Source organism: Caloenas nicobarica, chromosome 5, assembly GCF_036013445.1.
Source record: "Caloenas nicobarica isolate bCalNic1 chromosome 5, bCalNic1.hap1, whole genome shotgun sequence".
In the NCBI taxonomy this organism is placed as follows: domain Eukaryota; kingdom Metazoa; phylum Chordata; class Aves; order Columbiformes; family Columbidae; genus Caloenas; species Caloenas nicobarica.
Window position 1 is genome coordinate 53442246 of NC_088249.1, and position 17063 is coordinate 53459308.

The window sequence follows — 17063 nt, forward strand, 5'->3', positions numbered from 1 at the left end:
TCATCCTCTTTCTCAATCTGAGACTCACTTAGATTGCGAAATATATGTCTTCTGTTTAGCCAGGGTGCACGCACACTCTGTGTTTTAGTGCTGGGTCAGAAAGGAATATTCCATTCAAACCCTTCTGCATGCTCAGAGGCAGCTTGCCTGTTTCTGTTGCAAAAACAAGAGTTTTGGCTGCAACTTGTTTCTGTGGGCCAAGGGCTGAGAGCCAGAAAGCAGGTCAAGAGGATACGGGAAAGCAGTGCTTGGGCCGTTACCTGCTGGAGCATGAAGCTGGTGCTGTAGCTCAGTTACTGTAGCAAGCTCCTGCATTGTCACTGCTGCTGTCCTCCTTGTTAGAGACAAGTCAAGGGGATACAATCCGAGATCTAAAGATCTCATCCAGCACCTACGTTCTTGCAAGTACCCTTCTCTTTGTACTTTTTGCAGAAAATTTTGGTTTGGAGAGAATGTGAAACACATCAGACCACATCGAGAGACTCAGAAATATCCCCTATGGTCCAAAACATCAGAGCTCTTGTAGGGAAAAGTTCCTTAAGTCAGTTTTGAAGGCAATGCTCTGTTCTAGGTCCCTGGGCAAAACAGCACATGCGTTAGTGAGCCTGTAGTACAACTTACAGGAATAATTTTCCAGTCTTCTTTTTTTTAAAAAAAATCAAAACCATAAAGGTGACAGGCAAGGCCAGTGGAGAAGGCACTTGAGCTGATGCGTACTGTTAAGGGTTTAATAATCACTAGGATGTGAACAGAGTTGCAGCAAAACCCAACACTGTAGTCTCTGCAGTACCTGAGCTGTTATGCTGTTAAGCATCAGGTTCACAGGTAGCAGGGGACAAAATCATGCGTCTGGCCCCCTGCTTTTTGCAAAGTTTCCTTGTCTGTTGGTTAGGGTTTAGATTTCTCCTTGTCTCAAATTGTTCCATTCAGAGATAGGGTATTAGAGAATACCTGTCCTGCTGCTCTGGGCCTGTCTGTGGAAAACGTCTCCTCTTCTTCCCTCAAGCTAACCTCGTTTGAAGTCCAGTGATACCCAAGGAAGTGAGTGAGCTGCTTGCACTTTATTAGGTCCCTTTGTTCTTGCACCTCTTTCACCTCATGCCTCTGCCCTTCAGGTCCAGCTGCTAATTGTTTAAAGTGACAAGAGTTGTGAATGGGGCCATGCCACTTCTGCAGTGAACTTAAAGCAGCTCTCTTAGACTTGTTAAATCATGTATGAGACCACACAAGGAGGAGACATTCTGTACTTGCAGTCTGAAGTGCAACTGTGCTCAAACCCAGAGCTTTCTGCAGGGGAGCAGTTGTGTCAGTTGTTAACCAAGTGCAGCAAGCACCAAGCAGGCTCCCGAGCAGGGAGAGCACAGTGGGCACTCAAACTGCAAACCATGCTGATAAAGCCCGATGGTTAATATATTGATATTAAAATCTAGCAGAGTTGTGGCTGTATGGATCTGAATTTCCCATTAGGCAAATTGTTTACTACTGCATCAAAAACTCTCCTGCATTAAGCTCAAGCTGCGGTTGCAGCAGGATGGCTGAAGTCCCTTGAGAAGGACCCGTGAGAGCAAGCAAAGGCAGGACAAACCATTGCAGCCTGCCTTATGGTAGCGCGCGTGTGTGTGTGCTATCTTAAAGCACACTCGGCAAGGGCATAGGTGTATGCAGTTTGCTTTGCAATGGAGCTAAGAGCAACTCTTCACATTTTCCATTCCGTCAGCTCTGGGATCCATCCTGTCATCCCAGCATGCATGGAAATTTCACTTAGTAGATTTGGTAAGGCAGCTGACCGTTCCTTGTGCACAGACCCAGACCCAACCTTGTGCTTTAATGTACAGTGCAGACCGTCACAGAATCACACAGAATCACAGAATGTTAGGGATTGGAAGGGACCTCGAAAGATCATCTAGTCCAATCCCCCTGCTGGAGCAGGAACACCTAGATCAGGTTACAAAGGAATGTGTCCAGGCAGGTTTTGAATATCTCCAGAGGAGACTCCATACCCTCCCTGGGCAGCATCAGGAACCTTCTCCAAGCTCTGTTCACCACAAGAGCCAAACCAAAGTGTCACCCTTAAGCCAACCGCAACACTTCAAGCACACAGAACACTTCAAGCACAGAGAACACTTCAGTCTTTGAGGCAGTTTCTCATCCTGTTTGTTATGAGGAGCAAATAGTCCTGTGGAGAGCTGCAAAGCACCACATACTTTCTAAAAAAATTGTGTAACAGGAGCTATGAACTTTTGGTAAGGGCAAGGACAGGCTTACTGTAATTTCTGTTTTTGAAGTGGGAAAGGGGAATTCCCACCCATGAGGTTCCTTTCCAATTTCCTATTTTGAGGGGTTTGAACTGCTTATAAATACCCTCTCTGAGTCTGAGAGCACACAAGACAAGCTCCATCTCCTCTGGCTTTGGCCTTCTGCAGCGGTGAGTGATTTTCTAAATTTGTGAGCTGTACTATGTGATTTTAGCTGGTATTCTCATGTCCATCTGCCTCTGTTGTGGAGTCTTGAGCCCAGGTAGTGGTTGCACAGAGGGCATCAGCCCTCATGTGGGGAGCAGTGGGTCCCTGGGGTGGCCATCAGCGCTGGGGTGGCTGCCCAGGCACAGCTGTGGGTGCTATGTCTTCAGTCTTTCGAAGGTGCTCCAAAACCGCTCCTCTCTCTGATTGTCTCACAGCTCCGTGTCAAGGTTGAGCCGGGAACCATGAGGGTCTGTATCTGCCTCGTGTTGCTTTCCCTTATTCTATGTGCAAGTGCTGATATCCCAGGCAGACGATTTGTCGTGGATGCAATTGGAGGTAAGCTGCTGTTACCACGAGCCCTTCTCTCAGGAACCCCAACCCCAAGCACAGCTTACTGGCAGCCAGCGGACACAGTCCTCGGAGCAGGGAGGTCTGCAGCTCCACAAGAGGGACCCCACTGGTTTCTGCTGCTGGGAAGTGGCCCAGGGAAGTGGTGGAGTCACCATCCCTGGAGGTGTTTAAAAGGCATTTAGACGAGGTTCTTAGGGACATGGTTTAGTGCTAGAGGTAGGTTATGGTTGGACTCGATGATCCCGAGGATCTCTTCCAACTGAAATGATTCTCTAAGAGGGCCTTGATCAGCCCCCGCAGGCCCTGTCCATGGGCACACTCCTGTGCAAAGGCCCTTGTGGAGAAGTGCCTCTCTGTGTTACTGCTCCTTAGACCTTTCAGCTCCTGGCTGAAGTGGTACTTAACTGTTTCTGGGACTCTTTAAAGCCAACATAATCTCTGTTTCTCTGCTTTCTTCAGGAGCACGGGATATGTACAGAGCATACAAGGACATGCGTGAGGCAAATTATAAAGGTGCTGACAAATATTTCCATGCTCGTGGGAATTATGATGCTGCCCGAAGAGGACCTGGTGGTGCCTGGGCAGCCAAAGTGATCAGGTAATGGGGTGTATCTGGCTTGTCAACAGTGAGTTACTAGGGATCCAGGCATTCCAGCTGAAGTTCTTTTGGAGTTGTGCTCAGTTTTTGGCCTAGGACAGCGGAGGGGGAGCAGTTAATGTCTGAACAGCCAGTCTGTGTAGGAATGGTGTCCCTCCTCCCACATGAGCATGAACCTTTATTCTTGTCCTCCTGAGAAGGCAGATTCCTCACCTCTGCATTTCTGGTGCTAAGGAACTCTCTTTCCTTGCTGGTTCATCTTCTGACACAACAGTTACGGGTTCCACTGCGGTTCGCTGACAAGAACCGAAGACGTGCTTGTGTCTCGCTTTCAGAAGTCCCGTGGGAAAGCTGGTTTTACACGAGGGAGGAAATCAACGCGGAGCGGAGTTAAACGCTAGCTGGCTCAGGTGGCCTTTTTTCTTCCCGCTAGTGACGCCCGGGAGCTCTGGCAGAGCGGTGTGAGCGGCAGAGGCGCAGAGGACACCCGAGCGGACCAGGAGGCCAACCGGTGGGGCCGGAACGGCGGCGACCCCAACCGCTACAGGCCTAAAGGCCTTCCCAGCAAATACTAACGCGGCCCCCAGGAGGCCACCTCTGCTCCCGATACACCTCTTCCGTACAGCCAAATAAAGAATTTATTCTGAAAACTGCTCCCCTCGCCGCTGCCTTCCTTCTGGGGCGGGGACCCGCAGCCACGGCAGCTCCCGGGGCGCGCCCCCGCGGGGCCGTGTCGGGGCATCACGGGGCCAGCGGCGCGGCCAAGGGGCGGGGATCTCCCTCGGCCCTTAGGCTGCCCTGGGAGCCCGGGGGCCGCTTTCCGCGGTGGGGGCGGTCGCGTCCCGCCGTCACGGACCCGAATCGACTTGGCTCCGCCTCGGCCGCTGAGACCCCGCCAAGGCCCGCGGCGGCCTCCCGCCGGCCCGCCCCGGCAGGGGGCGCTGCGGGGCGCCTCCCGGGCGCCGCTCTGGCCGCCGCCACCGCCTCGTTGTCGCCGGCGCGGCTGTGGCGGTGCTGCCGGGGCCGGGCCGCCATGGACCGCAACCCCTCGCCGCCCTCCAGCGAGGCGGAGGAGGAGGGTGACGCGGTGGGGAACACGGTGTACAGCAAGCACTGGCTGTTCAGCATCCTCACCCGCCTCATCGAGGTGCGGGCCTGGGCGGGCGGGGGCGCCGCGGCGGGGAAGAGGCCGGCGGGCCCGGGCACGGCGGCGCCTCACGGGTGCGGCGCTTGCCGGGGCCGGGGAGACGCAGGACACGACACAGCGGTTCCCTCGCTGTGTGGGGCTTTTTAAACTGTGTCCGAAGCGATAGGTCGGCGTTAGTGTCCCACGGCGTTCCTTGGCCGTAGCTCATGTACCCCCGCGTTCCCTCAGGTGATCAGCCCCGAGAAGACGGAGCCCGCCGCCAGTCCCGAGGGAGTTCAGACAGAACTGGACGAAGAGATGGAGAATGACATTTGCAAAGTGTGGGACATGTCGATGGACGAGGTAGGGGCCAGACCTCGGGGGCGGGTCACAGCTCCTGCCCCGCGTCTGTTCCTGAGCCTGTCGGGTCAGGATCCCGCTGGCAGCGGGTGACACGGGGTCACACGGAGTTAGTTACGCGGGGACACACGGGCTCGGCCACCCTGCTGGTTTCGGTGGCATTGCTTCTCCCCTGGTGTGGCTGGCAGTGCCCCCTGAGTCATTAGGCAGGGCAGGTGTGGAGAACTGGCACCAAGCAGGCTCATTGCGGAGGCCGCTTTTCAAGATGAGCAAGTACTTTGTGTGCGCTCTTAGGCCCAGCGCTGGTTTGCAGCAGCAGGCCTTTGGCTGTGTCCGAGCTGCTGGGCCCTGTTCTGCTGTTTGAGGATGTAAAGCAGAGCTGTGTGTGAATGTAAAAGAAACAAGGTGCTCTGCCTGACCTGCTCTCCAGGTGCCTGGTGGATCATGCGGTGCTGTTGCTTGGGGTCAGCTGGCATAAATGGAGCCAAAGTCACACCTCTTGGTTTTCTGTATTATGTGGAGGAATTGAACTGAAGCTCAGAGTTATGAGAAGACAGTACCTTAGCTGTAGCTGAAATTAACTGAGGTGCATAGCCTGTATCTTCAGGAGCTTGATTATGGAGATAATATTGATGACATCTCTAAGTAGGTGTATTTTTCTGTAGCAAATGTAATACGTCCTGCTAGTAAGCATAGTTTGATAGATAAACAATTTTTAAACTTCAGCTACAGACTTGAAATGGCAATGTAACATAACTTTTTTGTATTTTTCTCAACATTCTGAAATGCTGGAACAAATTCTCAAGTAAGACATATATATATAAAAAATTATTATTATTTTATTACCGGCTCTTTGTTTAGATATTTTAAATAAACATGGAAGATGTGTCATTTACTCCCAAATAGAGAACTAATCTTGTGTTTTAATGTGCTAAAATAAGGAGGAAATTTCCTCTTTTGTATGCTCAGATCAAGTGCTAATGGTAATCCCTTCTCTTGTTTCTTTTTGTATGTCTGGGTGATGCCACTGTCTGCAGACATGGTATTTGCTGAATTCTGACTTAGAATCTCTGCCCCTCTTTTGAGACAGAGAGCAAAAGATACTAAGTGTGACTTTTTGGTTCATTGTATAGCACATCACTGGCAACCTGAATGCCCACAGGGACTCGCCGGTCTCTCATTGAAAAGCGAGGATGGTGGTATAGCACAATATTGTTAGTAACTGTTAGGAAATAACTAATCTCTTGTTATGAGTTTGACGTCTCGTTGATCCAGTCCCTGTTCTGTGAGACAAGGTTTGATCTATGTAAATTGTGAAAGTCCATTTACTTCTCCATTCACTTTCTCCACAGGACGTCGCTTTATTTCTTCAGGAGTTCAATGCCCCCGATATATTCATGGGAGTTTTTGCCAAGTCAAAATGCCCTCGCCTTACTGTAAGTATGGACTGTTAAAAACCTGTCCCATATTAATAGAAATAGTAGATAGCTCTGTACATGCATTTGCACTTATCTCCCTCCACCTCCCATTGCACCTTTGAATAGGTTAAGGAAACAAGGAGAAAACACAAAATCACATTTAAAAATGCTTTTTTGCAGTATTTTTAATATGGTCTAATCAGTAGGTATTTCAGTGATGCTATAGCTGATATGTCATTATTGATAAAGGACTAAGTTTATCAAACCTGGTTTTAAGGCTCATTGTAAAAAACAGTAAAGGCTGGCCTTTTCTCTCATGACTTGTTTCATGATTACTGAACAGGAATGGTCATGAATTTGTTTAGTCAGAGCTACAAAAGTAATCTTAGTGGTTAGGAACTGCTAGACGCCATTTTTTTCTTTCCTTTTTTTCGATGTCATTCTTTTTCAGCTTGTATTACACAGGATTCAATATAGGATTTTCAAACCTATTCAGTGTTGGTGTAACTCCTCTTTCTCTGGAGTTACCAGAAGCTTTACTTCAGAAGATGAAGTATAGATACATAGGGCTTTGAAAATACAACCAAAATTTGGAAGTCAGTGCAAATTGGCTGTCATGGGTAGTTTCTTGAAATAGTGGCTGCCAGAGTGTCTGCTGTAATTTAGCAGAGGTAGTAGAGTGTTAATAAAAAATATAACTTGCAGTGGTGAGGGTTGACTTCCAACTTAAAGTTGCTAAAAGCGAGCGATTCCCAGGACATTCTTTGTTAGCACCGGTCACCTGCAGATGTTTCACCGCTCTCACTGTCCACTTCATAGAAGTGTGTGTCTTTTAATGGTTGTCTAGGCATGAATATCCTCCTGCAATGCGCTGCTTTGGCATATGGGTTGGTTTCTTCTTGTTTCTTTTGGTTTTGTTTTTAATCTCTGCAATCAGAAAATGGGCTTTACTGGAAGCTGGTGTCAAGACCCCTTTCTTTTGTGAGGAAGTGAGTATCTGTGAGGGTTGCACTCAGATGGTGATATTTTTGTTCTTAGGACTCCTTACTGCTTTAATAATAGGGATGACAGATTAGTTTCAAAACAGTGTGCATAGAACATGCAAGTTGATTTCAAGATATATTTGCTTTTATGGAATGCCTTAACACCAAAATAAGTTAATAGTACTTGTCATATTTTAGGCTAGTTTAATGACACCCTGTAGAAAAATCTGTGTCTGCCTTGGAACTGGTGGATCATGAGAACTTGGAAATCAAACTAGAAAACATCTTTGAACCTTTCTTACTTTTGTCTTATGGCTGCGGAAATAAATTGTGAACTGTGCTGCAGTTGCTTCATTATACTGTGTTTTGACTTTTCAGGAAATCTGTGTGGGAATATTAGGAAATATGGCCTGTTTCCAAGACATATGCATGTCCATTAGTAAAGATGAGAGTCTTGGGTAAGTGTGTATGTGCTTTATACGTGTATGACTACTGCTTTTCTGGACTCATAATCATCAAATGTACGTTATAGAAGGAACCAAGTTTGCCTGCCATGCCTTGTGTTTATTCACACCTTTTTGGCTTACCTTATTTAAGTGGGAAGTGTTCAGTGAAGAAAAAAAAGGATACTATTTTTTCTTTGTTTTTAATCACAAGTCAGGTTCTTGAATCTTTAATTTCTGAGTTTGGCAATCTTGAAACACTGGTAATGCTGGCACAGTCAGGAAAATTTTTAATCTCAGAACATGGCTGCAGCTATGAAATTGACCTTTTTATAACTTTTTATTAAACAAAAATAGTTTTTATTAACTCTTATCTTGCATTTTCTCCTTAAAGCCAAGTGCTATTGCAACGTTTGTGTGATTCGGACTCTCCGACTCTTCTGGAAACAAGCAGGTAGGACATCTCAGAAATTAATGCATTATTAGTGTAGTTCTGCTGTGTTCTGAGGCCTGGGAAGATAATTGACATGTGGGCTCACTATTTTATTATCCTCTCTTGCTCTTGTCATTTCCGCATTGTTCTGGAATCGATTCACTGTGAGCTAGATTCCTGTTTCTGGCACATCATTCTTATTATTTTGGATTTATACTTGTACAGCTAAAATCAATGAATTTTCTTCTGATTTGTTAAATGGGCAATTCTTGTCTAGGTTGTTATTAACTTGCCTCTCCCAGCCTGAGGTGGCCAATGTCTGGGTTGAGAGAATACGAGAAAACCCATCTGTGTATGACTGTGTTTGCTTTATCATGTCCAGCTCTACAAATGGTGAGTTGCCGAAACAAGCTGGGAATTAGTGGGTGTTTGCAGAAAAAGATAACAACTGAAGTGTGCAATTTCAAAACAAATATTTTCAGCTGGGAGTACAGCATTTCTTTAAAATAAAACAAACCTCATTAATTTAAGGCACACCAAAATAAATTTGTCCTGCCTTTGCAAGTTTGAAAATATATATAAAACTAGAAAAGCACTGGTTGTGATAAGAAAACTCTGTGGGGGAATAAAAACAAGTCTAATAGATGGAAGTGTTATTTGGCACAGTCAAGGAAAGTACATAGTCCTCATTCAGGGATATGCATTTCATTTTTGATCCTTGAAAAAGGCCTCATTTACTTTTTTTTTTTTTCAAATCAGATACATATTTTCCATTTTAAAACTACCATACTTGAGCAATGTGAACTGGAGGAATAATTCAGTTACTCTGAAAGACAGCAGAGCACTGCACAGGCTTTGGGTGTGCGGTCAGTGGGACACAAATCCCTCTTCTGTGATAGCACTAATTTAGCAAAAAAACTAAGCACCTCATCATGGACATATTTTGAATAGCATTTTTTTTTCATGTCCAGCTGAATCGTAACAGCAGTTATTTAGCCTAAGTTTTATAATATTTATAATATTTATTTTATATTTATTTATATTTATATTTTTGTTTATATATATTTATATATAAATATATAAATATATCTATTTTATATAAATAATAAATATAAATAAAGATAAAATTTATTTATATTTTATATTTATTTATATTTATTATATTTATTTATAATAAAAATAATATTTATTATTATTTGCCTAAGTTTCCTAATAATTTAGCTATTTAATTTGAAGAACATTAGCTCTATGTTTGTGTGTTTGTTTTGTTTTGTTTTTTAAATGAAAATCCTCAGAAATCCTGCTCTGTGCAATTGAAATCACAGCTCTGCTTAAGCAAAATGCAGATTGGCAGATGTAACGGTAGCAGGAAACTGCGTACTTAAGGACAAATCTTGGAAAGTTTTACTTCAGAAGCAGAAGTTATGACTTTTCAGGAACCTCAAGTCTCTTTGCAGAATAAAGTTCCTGCTTTATAAATGGCATGATAAGGTGGAAGGTGACTGTGGGCTTTCCAGCAATCCCTATTTATCAAACTCTTCACCTGATCTGCGCCACAAAAAGGAAATGAACGTAGCAACCATTAGTAGGTCATGAACAAAACTATGACATTTCAGCCCTGCATTTACCCTGAATAATTTATATATTAGCATTTTGTGAGCTAATTTTTGTTCTTTGTTTTTAGTCTTGTTGAAATTTATACATTCTCTCTTGTGCAGTTGAATTGCTGGTAAAAGTGGGTGAAGTAGTGGACAAACTCTTCGATCTAGATGAAGAGCTGATGTTAAACTGGATTAAAAATGGCACGTGTCGGTCTGTGGGACCGTCTGTTGACGATTCCCCTGAAGAACTTCCAGACTTTAAAATTGTGCCTTGTATACTTGAAGCAGCCAAACAAGTCCGGTATGTGAGATTTGTTTTCCATTTCATGGCTGAGGAGATTCCTCATAACCTTGTTAAGCCCTGTGTCTGAACATCTTGATTTTGGTGGGAGCTGCATAGGTTGACAGATCACTAGATTGTATTTCCCTGTACTTACCAGTTGAAATGAGTCAACTAGTTCGTTAGCAAAGAGAATGGCAGTGATCGCTAATGGTCTTCTGTGTGTCCAAAACATACAGAGTATCTTTAATTTGTCTTTGTTTTTGTTTGTTCTGTGTAGGTCAGATAATCCGGAAGGACTTGATGTTTATATGCATATTTTGCAGCTCCTGACCACAGTGGATGAGGGTATTCAGGCTATCGGTAAGACACTTGAATTGCTACATATGGTAGGACCAAGAATGGCAGAAACTTCCACATCATCAGATATTTAATGGGGAGAAAAATAATTCACTTACCTAGATTAAATTTGATGGTTTGGTCGGTTCTCTTTCTTTCTTTCTCAAGTGCAGGCTCCTGATGGAGGAAAAGAGACTTGGACTTTGCTTTATGACCTTGTTTGCCATGAACTTTGCCAGCCAGATGATCCACCGATCATTGTGCAGGAGCAGAAGACTGTATTGGCCTCTATTTTGTCCGTGCTGTCTGCTATGTTTGCTTCACAGACAGAACAAGAATACACCAAGATGAGGAAAAGCAAGTTGTGCTTTTTTCTGGGTTTTTGTTTGTTTGTTTGGGCTTTTTTAAAGTTATTGTTAGGATTGACTTTATGTATGTGGGGTGAAAGGTGTTTAATTTATCACTGTTTACTAGAGATCAATTCAGAACACAACTCAGTTACATGTTTGAATACATGAGGGCTCTTTATTGGTGACTAAAAATAACAGCTATCGCAAAGTTCAGGTACTGGATATCTCTAAAGAGTTAAAGTGATGGAATCTACAAATCCTCTTCAGTCTTCTCCATTGGGTAAATTAATGAAAACTGCAGAATTCATCTTTGCTAAAATGTGAGGTCTTGATAGTAATTTTTGTTAGTAGTGGGAGATTCTGCACGTACTTAAATCCATCTTTATCACTTGTTTCTTTTCAATCCGTGGATAAGTCTTTAGAATTAAAAGGGAATGTGAGGCAGGGTCATCTGCAGTATCTGTCAGTGTGGTTTATAAATTAGGATTATCTGGATGCAAACTTAATGTACTAGTCTCTCTGAATTACTACTAGAGATATTTTGCTTCTCATATTCCTTCCGACTGGCATATACTTTTTATAGATACAGGTTAGCTTGCAGAAAAAATGGTTTGGGTTTTCTACTACATTTCCACTTGCCTTTTTAAAACAGCCTTTGATAAAACATAACACTGCCAGAATATACATTCTTGTGGGCTTTGTATCAAATCTTGCGGTGTGTTTCAAAATTCTAATGCCTTGAAAGGATGGGGAAAAATTTTCAGCATTAAACTTCCAGTTTCTTGTTACTTTATATTAGATATGCCTCTGATTGGGAGCTTGATTCGTATCTTACAATACATGGAGGGCTGTGGAAAGAGATCTGTTGATAAATCAAAAGAGTCTGAAGAACAAGAGACTGGAAAGGCTGATCTGAACGAGGAAGATTTCCATTTAAAAATTTTGAAGGATATTTGCTGTGAATTACTTTCCAATATGCTTCAAGAACTAACCAAGGTAAGAAAAACAAAATTCAGAAAGGGATTTCTGCAGGATACGTAAGGAAAAAAGCTGTTACTATTAATGTGGGCATTTTTCTGTGCAACTGAAATTGCGTATGGGAAATTCTTGAGAGAATCAATCAGAAGGTGAGCAGCAATATGTGTTAGATGGCAGGGACTCAGGTTTTCTGAACTGGATGCCTTCAGGCCAAGATTCAGTATGATAAATTCTCTAGGTGTATGTTACCGTTTCTTTTGAATGAAAGCAAATTTATTTAAGAAAAGGCAAGAGTATCAATATATAAGCTCACCTTCTCCACTGGATTTCTTTATTATGGGAGCTCTCAGATTAAGAGACTTGTGCTGTGTGAGCTTTCACACCTTGTTGTATTAGCTACCTTGGGCATTCTCTGAGAATGTTGTTTTACCCATTTTTGAGAATTAAGTGCACACTTGCAGACACTGCACGATTTTGAGTTTGCTCTTTCGACAGGTGTTCATGACATGCTAGTTGTATTTCTCATTTTATTTCCCAGGAAAATACGTTAGAAGGACTACACCAGGGACATTTAAATGAACAGACATGCTCCTGTGCATTTCAGAACCTCTTACCTCTGTATTTCACATCAGTGAGTACATTACAAGGTCTTTAACACAACTGAAAAAATACTAGTTGAGTGGCAAGACCTTTCAGAATCAGATGTAGAGGCAGGACAGAGTTACTCAGGCACAGGTAATATGCCCTTCTAGGCAGTGTTACCCTCCGTCTCTTCTGGCTTACTTCAGCCAGAGTTTTGCCTAGATCGGGGTGTCAACATCATTTTCACAGGAGGACACATCAGACTCGTGGTTGCCTTCAAAGGGCTGAATGTAATTTTAGGACTGTATAAATGTAGCTACTCCCGCTGGCCTAGATCATCAGCGGGTATAAGGGTCAAACTGTGCTGAAATGTGTGGATATCTGCAAATTTATGCTATCTGAAAATTTGTCTTGTACTTTTTATTAGAAAAATTATTGTAAATATTTTTCATAGGGAGCTTTTATTTATGTACTTTTAAACAATAAAATAAGAGTTTGGGGAAGATGATGATGTTTCAAAATTTAGACCAGCTGAAATTGTGGGATTTAGGAGGAAGGTATCTACTGTGGAGCGTTTTCCATTATTCTGGAATATGGCTGGTCCTGGCTATGGTTGGTGGGAAGGCACAGGAGTAGAAAGACCTCCTATACCAAGTATAAGAACTCTGTGTTCCATACAATTTTTTTTTTCTTTTTCTGTGTTTGCAATTTATTTCCAGGTGGAGAGTTTCCTTGAAGTTCTGCGTGAGGCTGATCAGACACTTGCTGACAATCTAGAAAAACGTTTCCCAAGCCTGAAGGTTAACACCTAAGAATGTACATGAAATATTTTCCTTCTTTGGAATGAAGATTTTTTTTTACTGTTTTATTACAGTGTTTCAGAAATCAAGTTTTCAGTAAATGCAGGAGAATGAGGCAAACTTCTTACCAACAAGTGGCTTTTAAGAAATGTTCCAGGTAGCCCTGCTTAACCTAGGGTTAATCTGGTCTGCATGGGGAAGGAAATTACTGTAAATTCAGTTCTACATCTTCCATCCTGTTTGCTCTAGTGATAAGAGACTGTTCATTTCTAACTGCTCCTCTGTAGCATAGTGTTCTTCGAATAACTCTTGATTCTGTGCTTTTTGACTTAAGTTGAAACAGCAAAATGAATGAAATGCACTGAGTAGTTTTTTAACATGATGCTGGCTTCTTCCATGTTGCTGTTGGCAAAAGGATGTTTGATTGATAGGAAATCCCAGATGTCCTCTGCCCAAGGACCTTCACGGACCTGATGAAAACAGAGTTAAATTACACAGCGTAGTTTGGGATTTTTTTCCTCTTTTAGATTATGTCAGTACTTTAAGCAGGTATTGTGGCAGAATTATTTCATCCCGCTCCTTTAAAATTTTCACACTTCTTAGATTGAAGCCTCTTCTGCACTGTAGCTCTGAGTTGTGGCATTTAGGTCCTCTGCAGTTTAAAGGATTTGAGAATTTGGTTACCAATGATCTGTGCTGCAGCTTCCAACCATTGCAGCCAGTTACTCAGAGTTGGAGTTGTGGGCAGGTTTGGTTTTAATCTGTGGCATACTTGCAAATTGTCTGCTTTTTTAAAGTAGTCTATACTTACACTTCAAGAATGTAACATGTATCAGCCAGTTCTTTCCTCGTTCATGTGTCTTATGAATTATCTGTGAATGACATTAGAAGTACCATATTAGCCACTGTTTTTCAGGGGAGTTTAAGGTGTTAGGTCACTTGCAGTAAATTCAGTCTACAGTCTTCTAAAAATCCCACTTTTAATTATATTATGTTTTAACTGCATTGCATTTTTAGGTCACTTGCCTGCATGCAGTGCAGCTAACGTTTTCTGTGTCTGAAAAGACAGTATAACAACAGGTCAGGTTCACTGTTCTATAAATAAGAGTGGAAGAGAATTGGTGTTTGTTGGGTTTGGAATGTAAAAGAAAATGGTAACCAGAGCACAGAGAATAACCTAATACCATATACAGACATTCCCTGGTTATATAGGTTTTTGTAGATTTAAGTATTGTGCTGCGTGGCGGTTTGTTTGCCTGAGTTACCTGTACATGTGGTAAAATACAGTGTGTGTATATGTACATAGCCTTTTCATGCAAACTTCCAGTTTTCAAAAATAGTGCAATTAAATCGTTCCCTTGGGCAGCCAGCAGCATCCTAGTTGTCAGCAGGGGATTTAAAATTACAATATCTGGCTTGTGTCACCAGAAAGAATTGCCATGGCTTCTGTTGATTTTTGTATGCTATGTTTATTGGAGAAAACTGGTAACTGTGAATAGAATGACAGCATTTTTCATACTACTTTGACAGTTTTTGGATATTTTCTTAAACCTACAGATTTGTAATAAAGTTTCTTTTTTAAAAAAAAAAGACCTGTATGCTTTCCTTCATTCTAAGTGTCAATTAAATTTGTTTTCTGAGCCACTGGAAATGTCTGTTACTATGTCATTTGTAAGAGGAAAATGGAACCTTGTTATAATGTCAATGTCCTGTAAAATACGTTGTCCTTCATTGAAACTCGTTTTATCTCTCTCTTTCTTGCTTTGCATAGTCATTTTTATGGTCTGGAAGTCAGTGTCTCTCATCCAGTTGTTAACATTTTTCTGAGCTTAGTTTGTCCCCAGGTGTATCATAAGTATGGTTGTTGACCGTAGTTAAGAATTATCTCTGGCTCATGTCTTGAAATTTGTTGTAGTTATTGATGTTTTGCAGTAGTTGTTTAATGCACAAAAAAGCTGAAACAAGATCTGGGGTTTGTTTGTTTGTTTGTTTTAAGTTTTATTCCTTCTTTTCAATAGACAAGTATCCAGTATTGACTGATTAATTGTTCAATGCGGTATCACTAATAACAAGTAGGTGAGATATGCATATCATTATTGTCTAAGTGGGATGATATCTAATGCCTGCCTGTGGTAGAAAAAATCACCCATGTCAGTAAGCGGGAAACCAAGCGGGTCCCGTCCTCCTGCTCTTCTGCAATAGAAGCAGCTGCAGAAATGGGTCCATCAGCCTTGCTTCATCAGAATGAGAATTCAAGTATGGCCAGAAATTTTTATGCTTCATAAACTTGGTGAAATGGAGACTGAATTCCCCCTTTGCCCTGCAGAACAGCTGCTCTTGTGCGGTCTGTGCTGCACGTGTCAGGCCACACTGGCTTTAGGAGTGAAAGGCTGGTGCCAAGTGGAATGTGAGGTAAACGTGCAGGGTTTTGGTATTCAGATGTGGAAGAAACTTTGTTGTACCAAGCGAATGATGTGTTTGGAAATGGTGTGTGTGTGTTTCATTGTCTTGCCAGCAGGGATCTCCTGTAGTCTGTGCTTCGTGATCATCATGTGTCTGGTTCTTTTGGTGGTGGTGGTTTCTTTTGTTGGGAGGGGTTTTGGTGTTTGTTGGTTTGTTTGTTTTTTTCGTTCGCTCTCCTAGCCATGCTTTGACACCGATTGGCAAGCCAGATTTCTCTGGGCAGCTTTCTTCCAGACCAAGGATCTGTTTACATCCATAACATCCTCCTCTGGCAAAAAAAGAGAAGCACTTGTCAGTGCTTTGTGCAGAGCTCTGAACAAAAAGCCGGTATCTGAAGCATTGAACTAATAAAAAGAAAAAGGAATGCAGTCCTGCTTGGACAGAGCAGGATGTGAATTGTGGCATAAGCACACCTAGAAAGCAGAGATAGAAATCAGACTGGAAGGCCTTAAATTAGACTTAATAGATCCATACAATAATTTCATTTAAAGATAGCATTCTAACGTTCTTTTGACTCACGATTTATGTACATTTGGCATCTTTATCCCACGTAGTAACTTTTTCCTAAGGCAAAGAAACATCAACCCAAAGAAATCTGGTATGTGGAGAAAAATCAATGATACTATAATGCTTCATCTGCTCCCTTGATGGTGTGAGGAGATCGTTGCTCTTCTTCATATCTGAATGCTTGTCCAGTGTTCATGTCACAAACCTGTCCTTTCTGGTAGACTAAACCATGAAACCTCATTTGCTTGGAAGTTCTTTTCAACACTTCTCCATATTCTGGTCACTCTGCTTTCTCAATTTTCTGTCAGTACATGTTTAGTTCATATTTTCTTATAACTGCTATGGTGACTCTCTTGTCTGTAAGATTATAACTACCTTTGGCTTTAACTAAGCTGAATGAAAAACAAACCCCCAATATTTATTTGTAATTCAACCGTCTTCATAGTTTATGATACTGGTATGGAAAGGTATGGATATGCTGCTGTGTTTTTGTTTTGAAAATCTATGCTGTTTCCCACTAGCCTTGGATTAGTTTGGCCATTACTGAGAGTTACAAGAGCAGCAGTATCTCTGTTACCTTTTTCACTTGAGCATTTGCTTTTGTTTCTAGTGCAGAATCTCTTCATCACAGCAGTTCCTTAGTGTATCCTTTATTTTCCCCTCAAAATTAAATGTTGCCCATTTTTTCACTTTTAATGCTTGCTGTTTACTTTTTGTTGTTGTTCTAGATAATAATGAAATTAATGTGCTCTGCCAAACTCAATGAGAAAGGAAGAACCTGCTACACCTGGGGCAAGGACCAGTCTGCTGTAATATTATACAATTTCTCAAAAATCCTTCATGTGAAGGCAAACAAAAGCAGCGAGCAGCTGTGTGTTTGCTCCCTGGTCGCGGTGGGTGCATCAGCCGGGCGGCGAGCATACCCCTTGGCCAGAGCCGACGAGGCGTGTGCTGAGTGAACCTGACATCACAAGGTTGGTAAAATAAAC

General features: G+C 42.5%; 2 protein-coding genes across 2 annotated transcripts; both read left to right on the forward strand.

The window, feature by feature from the left end:
* The first annotated feature begins 2373 nt into the window (after window positions 1–2373).
* LOC135989364 (serum amyloid A protein-like) lies at window positions 2374–4064 on the forward strand. Its single transcript, XM_065636145.1, has 4 exons — window positions 2374–2425; window positions 2678–2798; window positions 3273–3411; window positions 3845–4064. The coding sequence occupies exons 2-4, from the start codon at window positions 2705–2707 to the stop codon at window positions 3984–3986; spliced, it is 375 nt and encodes a 124-aa protein (XP_065492217.1). The 5' UTR covers window positions 2374–2425; window positions 2678–2704; the 3' UTR covers window positions 3987–4064.
* Window positions 4065–4383: 319 nt separating this feature from the next.
* SAAL1 (serum amyloid A like 1) lies at window positions 4384–14654 on the forward strand. Its single transcript, XM_065635938.1, has 12 exons — window positions 4384–4558; window positions 4787–4900; window positions 6250–6333; window positions 7677–7756; window positions 8136–8195; window positions 8452–8567; window positions 9893–10076; window positions 10336–10418; window positions 10563–10751; window positions 11544–11740; window positions 12261–12353; window positions 13024–14654. Exons 1-12 carry the CDS (start codon window positions 4445–4447, stop codon window positions 13114–13116), a joined length of 1407 nt encoding a protein of 468 aa, XP_065492010.1. The 5' UTR covers window positions 4384–4444; the 3' UTR covers window positions 13117–14654.
* The last annotated feature ends 2409 nt before the right edge of the window (window positions 14655–17063 follow it).

Coding starts and splice junctions, on each gene's coding strand:
- LOC135989364 (XM_065636145.1), top strand. CDS start 2,705: ATGAGGGTCTGTATCTGCCTCGTGTTGCTTTCCCTTATTCTATGTGCA. Junction 2,799..3,272: donor TGTCGTGGATGCAATTGGAG/GTAAGCTGCTGT, acceptor TGCTTTCTTCAG/GAGCACGGGATATGTACAGA. Junction 3,412..3,844: donor TGGGCAGCCAAAGTGATCAG/GTAATGGGGTGT, acceptor TCTTCCCGCTAG/TGACGCCCGGGAGCTCTGGC.
- SAAL1 (XM_065635938.1), top strand. CDS start 4,445: ATGGACCGCAACCCCTCGCCGCCCTCCAGCGAGGCGGAGGAGGAGGGT. Junction 8,568..9,892: donor CATGTCCAGCTCTACAAATG/GTGAGTTGCCGA, acceptor TCTCTTGTGCAG/TTGAATTGCTGGTAAAAGTG. Junction 10,419..10,562: donor TGAGGGTATTCAGGCTATCG/GTAAGACACTTG, acceptor TTCTTTCTCAAG/TGCAGGCTCCTGATGGAGGA.